The sequence below is a fragment of the Syzygium oleosum genome, unplaced genomic scaffold, assembly GCF_021117445.2.
Source record: "Syzygium oleosum isolate NSW1041296 unplaced genomic scaffold, Sole_v2.1 Sole_v2.08, whole genome shotgun sequence".
Lineage (NCBI taxonomy): Eukaryota > Viridiplantae > Streptophyta > Magnoliopsida > Myrtales > Myrtaceae > Syzygium > Syzygium oleosum.
The window spans coordinates 1070107-1089457 of record NW_026607492.1 but is presented as its reverse complement, the minus strand read 5'-3'; the positions used below and the strand labels follow the sequence as shown (position 1 = coordinate 1089457).

Here is a 19351-nt window from a genome sequence, read left to right as displayed (position 1 = left end):
TGACATGTGCCTGGAGCTTGAAGCAATGAAGGGTGGCGATTGAGGGCGGAGGCACACACAAGCTTAGAGAGAGAGAGAGAGAGAGAGAGATACAAACCAAATTTGCCGGCAAAGATGTGAGCTAGGGCAGAGGCAAGTGTATAACAACATCCGCAAGCAAAAGGTCGGCAATGGTGGCATCGTGCCATCGAGAGGTGAGTGAGTAGGCTGAGTGATTGGAAAAAGGGGAGCACGAGTACTTTTGTCACGTGATTTTTTCGGGAGGCGAAATTAGCGCTACTCAAAGAAAATGTGAAAACCGGGCTAGGCATAAATGGCTCGAACCGGTCCAAATAGAGTTGGTCTGGTCCGAGCCATTCTCTGTTCAATGAGGCTATGCCTAGTTTTTAGGATCCGAAACTTCCGGCCCGAACCAAACTTATCACAAATACTACCGGCCCGACCCATCCCTAACTTCCCATGCCTCGTGTCAATCCTCCCCCTCTTTCGCTCGGAAGCTGACGTGTCACAATTCGATAGGCGGGTGAATTTACCACTCTCGCACTTCCACGCCAGAATCTATGGGCCCCACTCTTCTCGCTCTATAATCACCGATTATCGCTTATAAAAAAGAATGAATAAATGAAAAATATTTTTATCGCTCACTTTAGACATAAATTATTGTTGATGATGAAAACATTTTTTGTTAACTAATTGTTCCAAGTGGGATGAGTGATGATTTTTAAGAAAACATTTTCCTAATCGTTCATTTTTTTGCAAAACAAACGGACATTTAGTAGAGTTTGAAACTTGAAACATTTCAAGGAGATCCAAATGCAGAGTTGATCGATTTTTACCTAGTCTTTGTGAGGAAACTTTGCAATCCCTTCAAGAATGATCTTTTGAAAACCCATATAATTTGCAAGGTCACTTTCCACACGAGCAAATTCCATTCATCACCGTCGAGATCCTTCTGGCTATCATCGTCACTTCGCCGGCGAGCTGTTTCCCCTATCATCTATCACCATAGCTCCACCGCGTTGTCATGCGTACGAATGAAATGTCATTACTTGGCTGGCCAAATTGCATTTGACCAACATCATTGCTTCCTGACCAAGCCAGGAGCCGCTGGTTACCACTTTTCCGTCGATTTTTGATTAGTCAATTGCAATTGATAATGGATATCTCACTCTTCTCCGTCTTTCCCTCTCTCTGCTTGCACCGCCCTATTTTCGCTAACGCAGGTAGTCCCCAAGACCTCATGATCCTATGTTGATTTGAGGCTAACCACCTCAAACAGCCACAATCCTAGTGATCACAACAACATGCGCCTGGAGCTTGAAGCAGTGAAGGGTGGCGATCGAGGGCGGAGACGCACACAGGCTTAGAGAGAGAGAGATACAAACCAAATTTGCCGGCGAAGATGTGAGCTAGGGTAGAGGCAAGTGTATAACGACATCCGCGAGCGAAAGGTCGGCAAAGGTGGCATTGTGCCATCGAGGGGTGAGTGAGCAGGCTGAGTGATTGGAAAAAGGGGAGCACAAGTACTTTTGTCACCTGGTTTTTTAGGGTGGTGAAATTAGCGCTACCGGCTCGAACCTGTGAAAACTGGGCTAGGCATAACCGGCTCGAACCGGTCCAAATAAAGTTGGTCCGGTCTGAGCCATTCTCTGTTCAATCAGGCTATGCCCAAGTTTTCAAAGATCAGAAACTTCTGGCCCGAACCAAATTTATCACAAATACTGTCGGCCCGGCCCATCCCTAACTTCCCATGCCTCGTTTCAATCCTCCCCTCTGTTTCGCTCGGAAGCTGACGTGTCGCAATGCGATAGGCGGGTGAATTTACCACCCCCTCAGTGCCACGCCAGAATCCGTGGGCCCCACCCACTTTTCTCGCTCTATAGTCACCGGTCGATTACATCTCCTCAGCTGCTTCCGAGGCATCTCAGCTTCTGCGAGACGCGGTCGAATCGAAAGGTGCGAGTTTTCGCGAGCCTCGCTTCTCAGGGAGGACGAAGATCGAAGAAGGGCTTGAGAGTCGTGGGAGGAGGAGGAGGAGGAGGAGATGTTGAGGGTTGCGACCAGAAGGCTCCCTTCTCTCGTCACGCCGTGGAGGCCCAACCACGCGGCCGCCTCCGCCGTCGCCTCCCGGGGCCCCGTCGGCGGCTCCGATTCGTCGTCTGCGTCCGACGAGCTCAGATCCGCCGGATTCTCCGGGTCTTTCTTTTGCAGACCGGAGCTGAATCTGCCGCACAGAGGTTAGGGTTTTCCTCCTCCTCTCGCGAATTGTTTTTGCTCGTTGTCGTCATTCAATTTCATAAAATGATTGATTTTGGCATCTGTAGAGTCTAGGAATTTTCAATTCCTATGAAAAAATCCCCCGTTCATTTCCTTCCGGTTTCATAGGACGTGCCGTGTCTCTGCTAGAGAGGTTGTTTGTGGCTTTTCTGGTTTTCTACGTGACGATGTAATGCGGACGGCAGACTAGGGATTTCGTTTCCTGCCGACATGGAGAGTCTGTGTTTTTCTCTTGCCCAGTCATCTTGCAATGACGGCCGACTGCTGAAATTGTTGTTGTTGTTGTTAAGTAGGTTTGATTGCTGGAACAGTTTGCTGGAAACTGGGGCGCTTCATACCAGTGGCTGCACTTTCTATATGCATTTTGGCTCTATCCCACTTCCTTTTGTTGCTGATTTCATATCGTTTTATCGTTTACAGATATCATATATTTTTGTCTAATGATGAAATACGAGCTATGTGCTTCTACCGAGAATATTTATTCTTTCCTGAAGTAACGCTCGTGCATAATTTTAGCTGTCCCAGATTTTATTGTCTGCTTAGCGGCTGGCAAAAACAAGGGAAGAAAGATGAGAAAGCGGATGTAAATTGGCAAAGAGCTGAATTACATGAAAGATTTCTGGACTTGCTTCTTGTAGTATTTTAGAATCCCTTGTACACCTGATGATTGTACTTTATATTTTTCATTCAACTTATACCAAACAGCTTTCACATTGCTGAGTTAGTTCTTTTGGAGTATGATCTCCAATTATCTTCTTCTTAGGAGAGTTCGACTTACGATGTGTGTTTGGACAACTTGTGACTTCTGATGAGCTATCCTCATGTAGCAGTACTACTATTCACTCTTCGATTTTTTCTCTTTATCTTGCTTGTACTGTACTACCGGACTTCCAGCAGCCAGTTACTGTATGAAGAAAAATGCTATGATGCTGTAATGGAATATTTATTCAGGATTATTTGTTATCTCAGGTTTTGCTTCAGAGTCGCTGACCCCTAGAAAGGAGGACAGTGTAGCTCCTGGTGTTCCACCAACTGTGGCTGCTGTTAAGAACCCCACTTCAAAGATTACTTATGATGAGTACAATCATGAGCGCTTCCCTCCTGGTGACCCGAGCAAGCGGGCATTTGCCTACTTTTGCTTGACAGGTGGTAGATTTGTCTATGCCTCACTTATCCGTCTGCTTGTCCTCAAGTTTGTCCTGAGCATGTCAGCCAGTAAGGATGTTCTTGCTATGGCTTCTCTCGAGGTTGATCTGTCCAGTATTGAGCCAGGCTCTACCGTGACTGTTAAGTGGCGTGGCAAGCCTGTTTTCATCAGGCGTCGAACTGAGGAGGATATTAAGCTGGCAAACAGTGTTGATTTGTCATCTCTTCGTGACCCACAGCCAGATTCAGACAGAGCTAAGAACCCCGAGTGGCTTATATTGATTGGTGTATGCACACACCTGGGTTGCATTCCCCTGCCTAATGCTGGTGATTTTGGAGGATGGTTTTGTCCGTGCCATGGTTCTCACTATGACATCTCCGGGCGGATTCGAAAAGGTCCTGCACCATATAACTTGGAGGTACCCACTTACAGCTTCCTGGAGGAAAACAAGCTAATGATTGGTTGAGGGCTCCGGAAAACTTCCTTTCGTTGATTGAGATGGCAAAGATTTTTAATCAACTTAATATTTTGATAATGTCGAAGATTATTGGTCTCATCTGAGCATCTCGGACAGTCTCGGGCGAAGTTTAGAAATGTTCTGTATATTTCCTTCTGAGCGTCTTTGTTTCTGCGCTCGTTGCTTTAAACTAAATAATTATACTCGCACTCTGCTGAGCAGAGCTCAGGTTGAGCCTCCTCGACTTGTATGGAACCAGGTTGCTGAGTCGAAATTTATTGTCTGTTTATTGCAGATAGCTGAGATGTACGGGATGCCAATCAGAGTTGGTCAATAGCTTTTAGGGATTTATTGAGCTCTTGCTACTTCGTCCTATCCTTGGGAGGTAGTTCGGCTGATTTTCGTCGTAGCTGAAAATTGTTTATGTCAAAAGAATTTGTATTTAAAGAATGCCAGCATGCGACAAGGATTAGGGGGCATGGATTATCAGGTGTCTGATGAATAATTATGTATAAAATTTGCCAATCTGATGGAATATCGGCAACTAACATTAGGTCAAAAAGTCCTAAACTCATGCCACGGTACCCCTCTTTCGCAAAACTTGTAAGGTCATATTCGAAGCGCGGGGGTGTTGGTCATCTCTCGAATATGCCTTTTACATAAACCATTCCCTTCTCACTGAACTGAAGCTCCTTCCTCATCTGCTCAACTTGCTGATCATCCCCCTGAACAACGATCTCCGATAGTGTCCCGTCTTCCGCCATTATCATCTTTACCTTAATTTGCTCCTTCCTCGATGCTCGCTTCCAGTAGTATGCTCCGCTGCAAAATATCATTTCAAGGGTTCAGCATATTCACACGTGATTTCCGTTCTTCAGAAATGAGGAGCACTACAACTCGGACTCTTAAGGGGAAAACAATCTTCACTTACGCCAAGGGGCTCAATGCAGTGATCCAAAACCAGTTGTTACCGATGTCCGGAACAGTTATTGTAAGAACAAGGCCAACGCTGGCAAGGCTAATGCAGGTGCAAAATGTCAGCAATGCCGCTTGCCCTCGGCTCGGAGTCATAATACCTTCAAACCTTCGAACAAGAACACGAAGCAAATTAACTAGAATCCCTTTTACTTTTAGAACAGAGCATCATGCTTGGTTTTGTTTTCATTTGCAGTAAAAATGGTGGCGAAAATCATAAGGAAACTCTCTCCATTTCGTACCAAACCCACCACCACCAAAGAGAAAAGAAAAAGAAACGATCAATGTTCGTGAATCAAAGGATGTAAGGCGCAGAGAATTGGTCGATGCAGATATAAGCAAATAAAGAAAGGACTTCGGAGGAAGAGTGACGAGGACATACGTGATGGTCTCTCCTCTATCAGTGACCACGAAGTTGTTGCGTGTGAAAAAAGACAGAATCTCCCCAGCAACGCGATTCGGAGCCTTCCTCTCTTCTCCTTCACCTATGAATGTCCTCTGCACAACCTGCATCACATAACCAAACCACCCCACTTCACATATCAGCCAAGCCAAACAAATCCATCAAACACGAGCGTGAACACCGAACAGACTCGTAATTCAACCAAGAACCAAATGAAATATGCTTTTAAGCTCAAAAAAAGGAAAACAAAAAACAGAAAACGATCGGGTTTCGATGAAACAACCTTGGACTTCACAGAGCGCTTGATGAGAGACCAGAGTCCAGGAACAGAGATCACGAAGAGACCCAGGGAAGTGTAGTAACTGGCCAGCGAGTAACCCGCGGTGTCCGCGAGTAGGAACAGCGAAGAATGCGGGGCGTGATGAGGAAGCACCAGAGACGAGAGTTCTTGGAGGGAGCTCCGGACCACGACCAACCTCCTCGGTCGGGGGGCGACGGCGGAGGTCCGGACCGTCCCGAGCCATCGGTCGTGGTGGCGGAGGTCTCTGGTTGGGAGTGTGGGAGGGAAGGAGAGGGTGGAGAGAGAGCGTTGGTGCGGAGGTGATGATATCTTGGTCGCCATTGGTCTCTGGACAGAGAGAGAGGGAGCGAGCGTGTGTTGACGACATAAAGCAACTTCGGACATTTGAATGGTTCAGATAAGATCGGATGGCGTGTCCTGATATTGCCCCTGAATTTATTGGCGAAACGCATCGTTTGATAATCGATAATAACGAGTGCAACGGAAGGGATTTCACGAAATGATTAAAGTTATTCATTACAAATAATTATTATGTCCTGTTTATCATTTTCGATTGAGATTTGAAAAAGAAAGTGTTATTGACGGAATTAATGACAGTTACTATCGCGGTTGAAAAAATTACGACCATTTTTATAAATATTGCAATCGTGCTTGAAATAGCATAATAAATTAATGGAAGTAACGAGAGTTACAAATGATTGAAAAAATCCGGTCGCTTTGCAATCACATTCGGGAAAAACAAAAAGTCATAAATGAAAGTAATGAAAATTACCGAAATTCCCATGCATAAAAAGTTTCAACTCAAAAGACCAACCACACAAATTTTTCGCTGTCATTTCTATATATTGTCATCACAAATTATTGAGCTAAAATAATGATCGGGGGCTTTGAGTTAGTAAAAATGATCAAGTAGTACTCCCCACGATTCCAATTTAGCATATGATTCCAATCCACGAATAGACTATTAGCAGCTAAATAATGCTCTTTCTAGAAAACCCCCTTTCTTTCTATAATTTATTTTTCACAGTTTCAGTTTGCCCACTCTTAAAATTCTCGAGCAAGAATAAATATTCCTTATTAAATGCAAACATATAAATAATTAAATACTAAACAGTGATGAGAAGAGAGTTAAAAATCAGAAACAGCGGTAAATGATGGACAAGTAAAACCGATCACTCCTTCGTCTCGTTCTGTTTTTTTTTTTTTATTTAATGATTTTCTCGCCGTTAATTAATCTTGATTAAACGGAGATTAGAGCCCCCCAGGAGCACAGTGACAGTAGTGTCGGTTACGAGAAAGCTCGGCAGGTCTTCGTGCATCGCCACTCCTCCCCCCAGCTGCAACGAACGAATCGCTCTCTCTCTCTCTCTCCCTCTCTCTCTCTTCCAAAGAATACTTCTCGCGTGATCTCACGAATCTCGCTCGACGTCTCCTTCAATCCATCGCCCTTTCTTCTTCTTCTTCTTCTTCTTCTTGCTCTTCTTCTTCTTCTTCTTGTTCTTGTTCTTGTTCCAGCTCTCGACAATCGCGAGGGAGGGAGAGAGAGAGAGAGATGGCGGATAAGAAGAAGAAGGAGGTCATTCGGCTGGAGCGCGAGTCGGTGATCCCGGTCCTGAAGCCGAAGCTCATCATGACCTTGGCCAATCTCATCGGTACGCCCTTCCCTCGCCGTCGCTTCTTCTTCCGTGTCTGCACCCTCGCCGATCCGCGGGCGTGGGAGGTCGCCGGAGATTTGTCCTGATTCGGCCGCCTTACGTTAGGCGAAGAACGACGTTGGTTCGTGTGCATGTTTTTTTCCATGCGAAACTCGGTCGGGTGTTTTTCCAGGAGCGAGTCGATCATGTGGTGCGGAAATTGTGAAGATGACGAACGGTTTGCACTGAGCGAGGTCACACTTTGAGTAGGTATTGGTGTCAAGACATTGTTCTACTTGCAGAGGAACTGTGTGGCCTAATTGGAGAAGGAGAAGCCTTTTCTATTGAGATTTTTTTTTTTTTTGGTTCTGGACCTTATGGTCACTACTAATGGATAAAAAGTGTTCACCGGGCGGCTTTAGGGCATTAACAGATGTTGAAATCTAGAAATTCTGGAATTATTCCCAAAATAGAATGTCACTGCATACATACATACATGTCCACGTCCTAACACTGTAACAATTGGTAACTCAAACCGTAAGCTTGTGCTGCTTTTTTGGCCTAGTTTTGGCTGCTTGTTCCTCTTGTTTAAATAGCCTCACCCCAGTTGGATTTCCCTTCTCCTTTTTTTTTTCTTGCAGAGCATAGTTCTGACCGTGCTGATTTTTTAAAGTTGTGCAAGAGAGTCGAATATACAATTCGAGCCTGGTATCTTCTGCAATTTGAGGACTTGATGGTGTGTATAGTTGTATTCTACTTGATCCTATTTTCTGAACTTCTGCTTTAAGTCAGTTTAATTGGGTAATTCGGTCTTTTTGGTTGTTTCCTCTAATTTCCCTGTTCTTACGTATAATTTTGTTCCAATAACTGCAGCAACTTTACTCTCTCTTCGATCCTGTGCATGGGACTCAGAAGTTAGAACAGCAAAACCTATCTTCTGAGGAGATTGATGTACTCGAGCAAAATTTCCTTTCTTACTTATTTCAGGTACTACAGCTTCCTGTATACTTTTCCTTGAACTAGTGAGTAGAGATTTGTTGCAATTTTTGACTTGGAAGGATGACTGACCCACTGTGATCGTTAGCCTCTCATGTGTTGTACAAAAAAGATCCATTCATTTCCATCTCTTTGTTAATTGAATACCCGTGAGAATGAATTAGCATAAAGATTGAGCAAGAAGAAAGTGCCTAATACTATTGGCTCTTTACAAATCATAATGGTTTATGACAAGATAGCAGGGAATTTATTTATGGGCTATATTTTCCTACATCCTAGTTGGAGAATCCATGCCTATGATTGGTAGGTAACAAGTCATGGACATTACGCAAATGTAAAACTTAATTGAACATGGGTGATGCTCATGCTTGTTACCCATCAATTAAAAGGCTTCCTCCAACCAGGAATTTAGGAAAATATGATCCTTTATTTACAGTGTGCTTCAATTATATTGCAGTGAGAAAATCTAAAGGACACAGTATCAATTCTTCACCCATGACAATTTCTCAAGTGTAACTTACGGTTTGCATTCTGCTGTAAACAAGAAGGGAAAGTGTCCTCTTCTGCGGTAGATGTTGTAGATGTGATACATAAAGTACAAAAGAAATTATGAGAAAGCTAAAGGAGCAGAAACTTCTGCAACCTAATCCTTCTTATGTACCGCACTCACTCCATCTATAGCTTTTGGGTTTTTCTTGTTTTTTTTTTTGGAAAGTGAAAATTTGGAGAAAGTACAATAATAGATGCAGTTTTCGCCTTTTGCAGGTTATGGATAAGAGCAACTTCAAAATTACTACAGATGAGGAAATTGATGTTGCACTTTCTGGCCAGTATCTCCTTAATCTCCCAATTACAGTCGATGAATCTAAGGTATTTTATTGCATACTTGGGACAAAGATATGTTTGTGGTATGGGATCAAGTGCCTATCCATCTTCTGTAAAAGAATAGGGAGATGCATTTTGTTAATCAGCTAGCGAGGAGATTGATATTGCTTCTTTAGTATATCTAAGAAAAGAGAGGCTAAGTATATCTCGTAATTTTACATAGCTATATTATCTGCTTATTTCATTTTGTTTGCCGAATGTAGCTTGACAAGAAGCTTCTGAAAAGATACTTTGCAGAGCATCCTCAAGAAAATCTTCCAGATTTTGCAGATAAGGTACTTAGTGGGATGCTAGCTGATAGGCGTCATCTTGATTTAATCTCCTCTCTTTTGGAAGGCAAGTTATCAAGATCTAACGTGGTCATATTGTCTAGGGGTGTTTAATCTTTCCTTTTAGGTATACACTATACATTCATCGTGTTGGACCATATGATTTATACGCTTAGAAATTTTTGCAATGCTTTGCTACTTCTAATTGAGAAGAGCTACCTCTCTCTGTTTGTCTGATTTTCATTCATCATTTTCCCTTTCAAAGTATATTATATTCAGACGCGGCATTGGGATTGATCGAACAACAGATTACTTTTTCATGGAGAAAGTGGACATGATCATCACACGTATTTGGACATATATTTTGAAACTAACCAGGTGAGTTGTTTTTCTGACTAGTCAATCAAGAAGATATAGTGTAAGAGTGTATTTGAAACTTTGTTAGTTTGAGCTGTTAATTCTGAACTTGTTTTTCAACCTTTTCCCTTTTGCGATTTCATCCAGTTTTCGGTTTTTGCAGGATTGAGAAACTTTTGTCTAGAAGGTCAAGTGCACGTCGTAAGAAAGATCCAAAGAAGAATGATGAAATCGTTACTGAAGGAGAGCAGGATGACCTATATGTAGAACGAATTCGTATAGAAAATATGCATACAAGGTGCTTTGAAATTTGCAACAATTTTGCATTTTGCTCTTTCTTCGTAGGTTAAAATTCTGCTCATAACCCACCATGGCCATCATACCCCATGGTTAAACCTGTGAAAATAGGTCATATACCCATTTCTTAACCCATATTTGATGGACTGGGTTGTTATATGGGTTAGTTAATTCAGTAAATGGGTTATAGGTTTTAGAATGGTAAAACCCAAAAATAATGTGGGTATTAAATGGGTTCACAACTTACTTAGACCTAACCCACCTCTATGACTCTCTCGTCCACACTCGATTTTGCGCTCACTCACTCTGTGTTCTCGCTTCAGTTTGGATATGAGTTTTCCTAGATTTGGTTAAATATAGAAATATTTTAGTAATATGGGTCGGGTCGGGTATGAGTCACTAAATTTGTAGTGTATGGAAATGGGTCAATTTGGGTTCGACCATTTCGACCCGACCCACCCGTTTGACGGTTCTACCCATGGTTTATATTCACCTACCTATTTGGATAGCTTGATGTTTGACCAAAACTTTTTTGGTGCCATTTGCTGGAGGTCATGCTTGCTCTGTCCAAAAATCAGATGGATGAAATTCCATATTACACCCTCTCCCTTGTTCCTTGAGTGGATGCTGAATATCTTGATGGTCTAGATGAGATCAATTTTAGCCCGTCATGAATTATTTTTTCTTCCAAGCTTTTCAATATTATAGACTTGATGTTAACATTTTATATATATATATATATAGAGCTCGATAAGGTACCTGCAATCCAGAAGTTTCTCTATGGCCAAAGAATGAGCGTGGCCAATGTAGAAATCCTAGTTGTATATTAATTCTAGAAGATAATCAGCATCTAAGAGCCTTATTCAATGTTTTTATGATGGTTGATAGACTCAAACTTTCTAAGTAACGGTTGTATATTTCTGCTCCAGCTGCCTTTTTTGGAATTTATGATGTGTTATGTCATTCGAAATTTTGGAGCTCTATGGTTTTCACGTGTCCAAAAGTTCTTTCTTAACTATTGATGGATAAGCGAGTATTGAATGGTACAACAGATGCTGAAAGAATCTTGCCTTGTGTCTTCCATTCTAGATTTGTCTATCTCTGATACTTCTATGTTGTTTGCAGTTTTCGCAATCTTCTAAGCAAGATTACTATCCAAGAACCCACCTTTGACAGGATAATCGTTCTTTACAGGTACTCTCTCATTTAAGATTTGTGTTGCATGGTTTGGATAATAGATGTTTAGTCTTTTAAAAAAGTATCTTCCTTCTAAGTTCACAGATTGTGATCTTGGCCTGCATGTAAGGAAGGAAAGTGAATTTTTGTGAGAAGTTAGCGAAACAGAACTATGACCTAAAACTTGTTCATTTTCTAATTAATATTTTGATTCATTGTCTTCTAGAACTGTTTATGAAGAAAAAGCTCTTTGATCTAACAAGGCTATTACCTCTTCAGGCGCTCAAGTTCCAACCCAAAAGGTGAAAGAGGAATATATGTAAAGCATTTCAAAAACATTCCAATGGCAGATACGGAGATAGTACTTGTAAATCTTTTTCTGAGCATGTTTGTTTGGTGTTTTGTTTTCCTTTTTCCTTGGACTCTTTCTTCTTATGATCTCTATGGAGTTCATGACATGGTGTAGGTACTTTTTGCCTATTACAGCCTGAAAAGAAAAATCCTGGGTTGACTCCAATGGACTGGGTGAAGTTTCTTGCCTCTGCTGTAGTTGGTCTGGTTAGTGTTTTCTCCCATTTTTCGGTGTGGAAGTGTGTGTTTATACTATGCTAATGAACTAATCATATCCCACAGGGTGCTGTGGTTGGTTCTCTTGACATGCCTAAAGCTGATCTATGGGTCATTGTTGCCGTGCTTTCCACAGTGATAGGCTACTGTGCAAAAACATACTTCACGTTAAGTGCTCTCTCTCTCTCTCTCTCTCTCTCTCTCTCCACATAGTTATCTCAGATGGGTTTGTTTTCCATATATAATTGAATTTGGCATAGTTCAATGATGCAAGTGATCTACTTGGAAAGTTCGTTCAGGATTGTATCTAGTCAATTGGTAGTCCATAAATTGGTGCAGGCTTTGTGTATTTTATGTGATAGGGTACCTAGGAATCTGATGATGAAGACAATTCAGGCATCGTATAAAGTTGCCTGATTGATTGAGAGCCACAATATCTTACATAGTTTAACTTATGCTACAACAATACGTAGTCCGTTTTCGTGACTTTGAGAGTACATCTTATAAATTTGTTGCTCATTTTGGCCTATTTCTTGGCTTGTAGATTTCAGCAAAATCTGGCTGCATATCAGAACTTAATTACCCAATCCATGTATGACAAACAACTTGACAGTGGGAAGGGGACTCTTTTGCACCTATGTGATGATGTGATCCAACAGGAAGTAAGTTGTGACATTTGTGAGCTTTTCATGCATCAAAGAAGTTAAGAATGTTGAAGAGCGGAAATATCTATGTCCGGTATAAGAACCTTTTGGATGTAGTTTATGCAAAAAGAAAAAAGCTAATAAATGACATGAAAACGGTACATGATTCGGACCGCATGACTAGCCTCTAGATGGAACTGAAGGTTCTGTGGAGGTCCTACCGACCAAGGCTTATCCATTTGAAAGATATCAGATTGTTGCACAGTAAATATTTTCAGTTATGTATTCAGACCATTGGAAGAGATTTCTTAGAGATCGTATTTCACCTATTGTTGGTTGAATTGAAATTTGGGGAATTACCCAGCTTAGATATGTTTAAACAATTGAATGCAGGTCAAAGAGGTGATTGTGTCATACTTCATATTGATGGAACAAGGGAAAGCTACTACACAGGTTTGACAAACTCTTTCTATTTGGCTCTTTTTTATGCATTTCCTTTTTTGAAGTTCTGGATTATTGAAGGATATATTTGCTAATGATGTATGGCTTTCTTATGACGTGATGAAGGATTTGGATATACGATGTGAAGAGCTAATAAAAGAAGAGTTTGGTGCGAGCTGCAATTTTGATGTGGATGATGCAGTTGAGAAACTAGAGAAATTAGGCATTGTTGCTCGGGTAAATATGCACTTTGGAATTCCTCTTTTCTTCATCATATCATAAGCATCTTTTACTCTACCTTTTCCCCTGAATAACTTTCGTTGGCACGTCATGGGCTTAATGTCGTAATAGGGATTATTGAAAGCTGTCGACCTGCCAAGTATAATACTATCTCGAGCTTTGATCACTTGGATTGTAATTGTAGGATTCTATCGGAAGATACTATTGTGTAGGCCTCAAACGTGCCAATGAGATCATCGGAACTACGACAGAGGAACTTGTCCTAAAGGTAAAACAGAGCGCAAATGCTTCCTGATGGTATTGAAGGTGGATCTCCGCTGCAATGCATTCACATTAAACCTGAGAGTCTAACCTTTGGAGTTGTTTAAATGTATGCAAGTTAGTTCTCAAACCTTTCTGGATAAAAGGAAGTCTCAGCTGCTGCTCTATACTTGCCATGTGGAGTGTTCATTAGTTCATTTAATGTTTGTAATTATTCTATCCTACGGTCTCATTCTTTTTTATCTTTGTTAATGTTGTTTGAAACTCACGATTTCTGAGTGTGCGGCTGCTTTTTTCATTCCATCAGGACTAATCAGTCGTAACTCTCTCTCATGCGCGCACACACGGTTATGCAAATGCTAAAGGTGGTTGTGTGCTTCTGACCTGGATATAGGAAGGATGGTGGTGGAAATAGGCTTCTTTAGGTTCATGTCGCTCGATCTACAGATTTGGAATGTGATCATAGGAGTTCTTGGCTTGAAGGAATAAATACCGTTTGGACCAAAACCTAGAGCTCACAGCATCCATGCCCCATTTCACTTCTATCAAAAGAATGCAATAGATTCTTCTCTGTAATTTCAGGATTCCAGGGTTCAGTTATTGCCCCTTGGTAACACCTCTTTATTCAACTTCTTGGCATTTATCGTTAGTTTAAGTCATCTTCGACAGCTTGTCATCTGGTTTTCTAGGAAAGAACTGCATGAGCAGCACTTACGTATATCCTAGGCTAGAGAAATGGTTCACTCGTATTCCTGCCGGGCAGCTTTCCTTAAACAAAACAGTAGGAACCTTTTTGGTAACCGGGCTGCAACACGACGTCGACCATATTCTGAAAGACTTGCAGCAACTGGGCGTGTGAGCAAATCGTTAAGAATGTACAAGCTAATTGATTGAAAATTGATTCTGTAAGATGCCATCACCATTCATCATCTTTGTTGATGGCTTGATTAGCAAATGAAGCAACTTATAGGGCTTCGTTAGATAGAAAATTTCCACTAATCCTAATCTACTCAAGTCTTTTGCCCCTAACCGACCAAAAAAACAACAGTCTTTCGCCCCTAGATTCTGTTCAGCATCTCCATGAATCAACTTGACCAGAATATTGCTCTTCACCGTGAGAAAGAACTGCGAAATCCCATGTCGCCAGCACTTCCGGTCCCCCAGCTCTAACCATCAGGTTACTGCTGATGTCTCGAGTAATTTAGTTTTTTTGGCATACGCAGACTATTAAGGGCCCCTTTGGTTCGGTTTTGGGGGAATACCTTTGGCAAAATGCAAAGGCCCTTGAGCTAAAAGAGTTTTTCAAAATACAAGTAGTGTTTGATAATGTATATTTTAAAATCACATTTGAAAGCAACTTTGGTCTAAATACGATTTGGTAAAAATTATTTGTAAAAGACTTTTGCTGTTATTTAAAAAAAAAAAAAGATGGCCAACCGACCACCGATGCCAGCCAGATCTAGTCGCCGGCCAGCCTCGCCTGAGGTCAGGCGAGGCGGCTTGAGGTCGCGTGACCTTAGGCGAGGCGGCCTGAGGTCCGATGACCTCGTGCGGGCGGTCACCTGGGGTCGTGCGATCCTGGCCGACCGCCGCCCGAGGTCGCGGACCTCAAAGGCGCCGCCCGGGTCGCGCCTTCCAAGCGACGCCCTGAGGTCCGACAACCCCAGGCGGCAATCGCCAGGGCGCTAGCTCTCAGGCAGCGATGGCTGGCCGCCGGACTAGCTGCTTGGAAGACAATGAACAATGCGCGATGAACAGTGCCCGATTGCATTCCGAAAATGCAACTTCCCAAGGCTCCTCGGCCCTGTTTGGTTCAGTATTTGGAATGTTCATTTGGGCTCTAAGTCCCTTAGCTAAATACAAATGGTGTTTGACAATATTTTTTACTCACTTTGGGGAGATGCAATTGCATTTGAAATGCTCTCCAAGGGACTTTTGACCAATGTAAGGATGGAGGTGCTTTGGGAAGTTGCATTTTCGGAATGCAACTTGCACTATTCATCTTCCCCAGACCGAGGTCCGGCGACCGTCGCCTGAGGGCTAGCCCGACCCCGGCGACCGTCGTCCGGGGGTCAAGCGACCCCGGCGACCGCCGCCAGGGGTTGCCAGACCTCAGGCGTCGCTTAGGTCATGTGACCCCGACGATGCCCGAGGTCCGGCGACCGCATGGGTCGCGCGACCCAAGCGATGCCAGAGGTCCGTCGACCCCATGCGGCGGTCGCTTGGCAGTAGCCGGCGACCAGATCTAGCTGACGGTGGTGGCTGGCGACCAGATCTGGACGGTGGTTAAGCTCCACCGGAGCTTTTTTTTGTTTAAATATTAGCAAAAGTCCTTTAGCCCAAGTCGATTTTAAAAAAAACTTATCAAATACTACTTGCATTTCAGAAAATCCCTTTAGCCCAAAGGTATTTGCATTCCCCAAAGTCGAACCAAACGGACGCAACCTCAGCGATGCCTGAGGTCCGGCGACCGCCTGGGTCGCGCGACCCAAGTGACGCCTGAGGTCCGTCGACCCTATGCGGCGGTCGCCGGGGTCGCGCGACCCCAAGCGACAGTGGCCGGCGACCAGATCTAGCCGGCGGCGGTGGCTGGCGACCAGATCTGGCCGGTGGTTAAGCTCCACCGGAGCTTTTTTTTTTATAAATATTAGCAAAAGTCCTTTATCCCAAGTTGATTTTAAAAAATACTTATCAAACACTACTTGCATTTCAGAAAATCCCTTTAGCCCAAAGATATTTACATTTCCCCAAAGTCGAATTAAACGGGCCCCTCATGGACTCCATTCAGCCAAAGGCCCTTGGAAAGCTTTGGAGATGCAATTGCATCTCCTCAAAACTTGCCAAAAAATTTGCCAAACAACTTTGCATTTTATCAAAGGACTTTAGAGCTCCAAAGTAGCTTTCAAATGTTGAACCAAATAGGCCCTAAATCAGGGGAGCATATAAGCAGGTGACATGGAACTCTCTCCTTTGTCACAGTATTCGCAAGTACTTACTCGAGTGCCCTGTCACTCTTTTCCAAGTAAAACATTTGGCTGAGAGATTAGTCCACGGCAGATCTCACTCCAGTGTCTCGGGATTTTGGATGTTCCCGTGGAAACAACACGTAAGGTGCTTCAGTTTGAGGAGCGTTTGGGTTACGAGGAGTACGGCTGGAGAAATCAACACTGCGATGAGTTAAATAAAGGCTCTGCTGAGATCCTCACGGTCACCTTTTCATCCTTAGATAACAGACCGCAAGACAAATAAATTCAGCATGATTTAAATTGTAGAGCTCCACCCCTGGCAGCGGGAATTTGGGAGTCATCACTAACTGTTAGTGTACTGTCTTCAAGAGTAACATGTTTCAGGCATCGCATAAATATAATATGCTATGATTCTTGGAGGCAGCCTGCCTTTTAAATAGTGGACCACATCTATAGACTGATCGAGTTTGATGCTCGGGGAGATTCATCGAGTAAACATTAGCACGACTTTAAGATTACATAAAGGAAATGAACAAGAATATCAACATCTTTCTGTAGTGATTTTTCCTAAATGAATCAACAAAAGGGAATTATCAGAGAAGTATACACAGGACTAGATCTAAACGTGAGATCAAACTTACAATCTGTAAAAACTACTCACCTCGATCAAATATTTACTGTGGTAAGAAGAGGCTCCAACTTCTCCCCTCTGAATACAAAGAGTCGAGAAGCCTTGTTTAACTCAAGATTTCAACTGTTTCAACTCCTCAACAATCTGCTTCATCGAGGGGCGAAGGGAGAGCGACTCTGCTGTGCAAACTGATGCAAGCCTCAGCATCCCCAAAAGATTTTCCAGGGGCCCAGCCTGCCGTAGTTCTGTCTAGAGTAGCTCAGATGAACGGCCCTCCTTAATTGGGAATCTGGCCCATGCCACAATGTTGAACCCATTTCCAAATTCAGAGAGTGAGGGATCAATCGATTTCTTCCCTGACATCAGTTCCAACAGTACAACACCAAAGCTATATACTCTGCCTTGTCAGAAACCCGGCACGTGGTCGCATATTCTGTTGCCACATACCCGAACATACCAGCTACATCCGTCATGGCGTGTTTCAGAAGCTTCTAAGAGCCTAGCAAGCCCAGAGTTTGAAAGGTAGTCGTTAAGCTTGCTGTCTAGCAGAATGTTGCTTGGCTTGATGTCCCTGTGAACAATTCTGGGACTACAAGAGTAGTGGAGGCAAGCCAGAGCCTGTGCTACATCAAGAGCTATTTTGTGGATCACTGGCCACTTTACATTTGCTCCGGACCTCTAATGTATAAAGGCTTCAAGGTTTCCACCAGATAGAAAGTAATAAATCAAGAACATTTCTGTCTCTCCCACATTATACCCAATAAGAGTAACAAGTTTCTAATGCCATTCTCTCTAAAGTTCTTATTGCTGCATCTAATTGTTGAATGCCTTGAAATCTACCAACACATAGCCTCTTTACAGCTACTAGGAAACCAGGGACAAACTCTGCTTTGTACGTTGAGCCAAAGCCACCCATACCAATTAGATATCGGATTTTGAAATTTTCTGTCGCTCTAACCACGCTAGTAGTTCACTTCAGCTGGAACATGTGCAAAGGTAACAACTACTTTCCTTCTCAAGCTAGTAAATCGACTAAGCTTTCTCCTTCCCAAGACAAGGACAAGGACCATAATTATGAGCATGCTGAGTATAATAGCAGCAGAAGTTACCAGGGCGATGATGAGAGGCTTTAGTTTTTTTGGGCCATGAGACATTTTAATTTCCAACAGCACTGGAAGCCCTGCTGGAGGTGTAACATACAAATCTGGGCAAGGAAGCAGGTGCAAATTTCCTCTAAAAGAACTGCAATCACTCTGGTGCTGAAGGTGTGGAATATGGCCAGAAGGATTGTTGAAGAAATGTCCAGAGTCACAAGATTAGGAAGGGCCGAAAAAGATTGAGTAATCTCCCCAGAGAGGCCATTATAATGAAGAAGCAAATATACAAGATTTAAGGCATTTGTCAAACTTGCAGGTATTGATCCTGTCAGAGCATTTTGAGAAAGATCCAAAAATGTCAGTGAAGTTCGAGACTAGGTTGACAGGAAAAGACCCGTTGAACTTGTTTTTGTTCAGTAAGAGTGTATGCAGATCTCCTATCAGTTCCCACAAATTCATCTCCCAACACAAACTGAGGCAACGGGCAAATGAACCACTACAGAGTTACCATTTACATTGGACCCAGAAGAAATCCTATTCTAGAAGTCCAAATGACCAAGTTGGAATTCTGAAGATTGATGCTTTCTTCACTGAAGATCGTGTTAGCAGTGCAACTGCCTTGCGGAAACTTGGGAAGAACGCCAGTTAAGTTGTTCTGGCAGACATTGAAGTAGACCATACATGGAATCTGCAACTGCGAAGGGAGTGGACCCATCAAATTATTCGAACTCCCATCCAAGAAGGAAAGCTTTCTACAGACCCCCATGCTACACCAGCAAAATAATTCTGACCCAAATTGAGGACTCTCAGCGAGCAAGACGCGCCCCAATCACTCGGCAACCACCCCCCAAGATTCGCCATTGGTGCCCACAAAATCTGCACTTGGAAGCAGAAAAATTTCATGTGGAATTCCCCCTGCGAAGGCATTGAACTCCCCTCTGAGGCTATCCATCGAGCCATTGCTCCTTGAACTATAATCGACCGAATTAGTCCACACAATAACAGATTGGTTCCGACAATTTGATAGCACTTTCAGGATCCTATCAATGAGACTGTTCCGAGATAGATAAACGGGTACATGGATGTTCATGTACGCATATGTAGATCTTCTTCTCCATACACATATTCTGACAAACTGTTGTGTGATGCATGTGCCTTTTCTGGTCATGGTTCTGGCCATTCCAAGTATCAGTTGCTATCTGAAACTAATTGCTAATATATCTAATTGGCCAGCTTTTGTGTGTGTACCAGGAAATCCAGTGGGAGGAGATACAAAATCCCCTGCCTCCAAGTATGTCATCTGAACTCCTCTTTGCCGGTGTTGTTATAA

At 42.9% G+C, this 19351-nt stretch overlaps 3 protein-coding genes and 1 pseudogene across 3 annotated transcripts; 2 read left to right on the top strand and 2 right to left on the bottom strand.

The window, feature by feature from the left end:
- The first annotated feature begins 1903 nt into the window (after positions 1–1903).
- LOC115672705 (cytochrome b-c1 complex subunit Rieske-4, mitochondrial-like) lies at positions 1904–4175 on the top strand. The gene is made up of 2 exons (XM_030594612.2): positions 1904–2237; positions 3247–4175. The coding sequence occupies exons 1-2, from the start codon at positions 2045–2047 to the stop codon at positions 3888–3890; spliced, it is 837 nt and encodes a 278-aa protein (XP_030450472.1). The 5' UTR covers positions 1904–2044; the 3' UTR covers positions 3891–4175.
- Positions 4176–4374: 199 nt separating this feature from the next.
- On the bottom strand, positions 4375–5965 carry LOC115672704 (protein COFACTOR ASSEMBLY OF COMPLEX C SUBUNIT B CCB1, chloroplastic). Its single transcript, XM_030594611.2, has 4 exons — positions 5543–5965; positions 5239–5363; positions 4813–4965; positions 4375–4703 (listed from the first exon to the last, which is right to left on the bottom strand). The coding sequence occupies exons 1-4, from the start codon at positions 5942–5944 to the stop codon at positions 4517–4519; spliced, it is 867 nt and encodes a 288-aa protein (XP_030450471.2). The 5' UTR covers positions 5945–5965; the 3' UTR covers positions 4375–4516.
- An 877-nt stretch (positions 5966–6842) lies between these two features.
- LOC115672560 (uncharacterized) lies at positions 6843–13546 on the top strand. Its single transcript, XM_056314150.1, has 15 exons — positions 6843–7212; positions 7836–7930; positions 8068–8181; positions 8956–9060; positions 9279–9350; positions 9610–9722; positions 9865–9999; positions 11124–11192; positions 11454–11541; positions 11661–11732; positions 11808–11908; positions 12286–12403; positions 12779–12838; positions 12953–13063; positions 13251–13546. The coding sequence occupies exons 1-15, from the start codon at positions 7113–7115 to the stop codon at positions 13359–13361; spliced, it is 1464 nt and encodes a 487-aa protein (XP_056170125.1). The 5' UTR covers positions 6843–7112; the 3' UTR covers positions 13362–13546.
- A 3177-nt stretch (positions 13547–16723) lies between these two features.
- On the bottom strand, positions 16724–19341 carry LOC115672482 (LRR receptor-like serine/threonine-protein kinase RPK2; annotated as a pseudogene).
- Positions 19342–19351: the final 10 nt, after the last annotated feature.

Excerpts from the sequence above, each read along its gene's own strand:
- LOC115672705 (XM_030594612.2), top strand. The coding sequence starts at position 2,045 with ATGTTGAGGGTTGCGACCAGAAGGCTCCCTTCTCTCGTCACGCCGTGG. Across the intron at positions 2,238-3,246 it reads GCTGAATCTGCCGCACAGAG|GTTTTGCTTCAGAGTCGCTG; the intron begins GTTAGGGTTTTC and ends TTGTTATCTCAG.
- LOC115672704 (XM_030594611.2), bottom strand. The coding sequence starts at position 5,944 with ATGTCCGAAGTTGCTTTATGTCGTCAACACACGCTCGCTCCCTCTCTC. Across the intron at positions 5,364-5,542 it reads AGCGCTCTGTGAAGTCCAAG|GTTGTGCAGAGGACATTCAT; the intron begins GTTGTTTCATCG and ends TATGTGATGCAG. Across the intron at positions 4,704-4,812 it reads ACTGCATTGAGCCCCTTGGC|CGGAGCATACTACTGGAAGC; the intron begins GTAAGTGAAGAT and ends GATATTTTGCAG.
- LOC115672560 (XM_056314150.1), top strand. The coding sequence starts at position 7,113 with ATGGCGGATAAGAAGAAGAAGGAGGTCATTCGGCTGGAGCGCGAGTCG. Across the intron at positions 9,723-9,864 it reads TATATTTTGAAACTAACCAG|GATTGAGAAACTTTTGTCTA; the intron begins GTGAGTTGTTTT and ends CGGTTTTTGCAG. Across the intron at positions 11,542-11,660 it reads CAGATACGGAGATAGTACTT|CCTGAAAAGAAAAATCCTGG; the intron begins GTAAATCTTTTT and ends TGCCTATTACAG.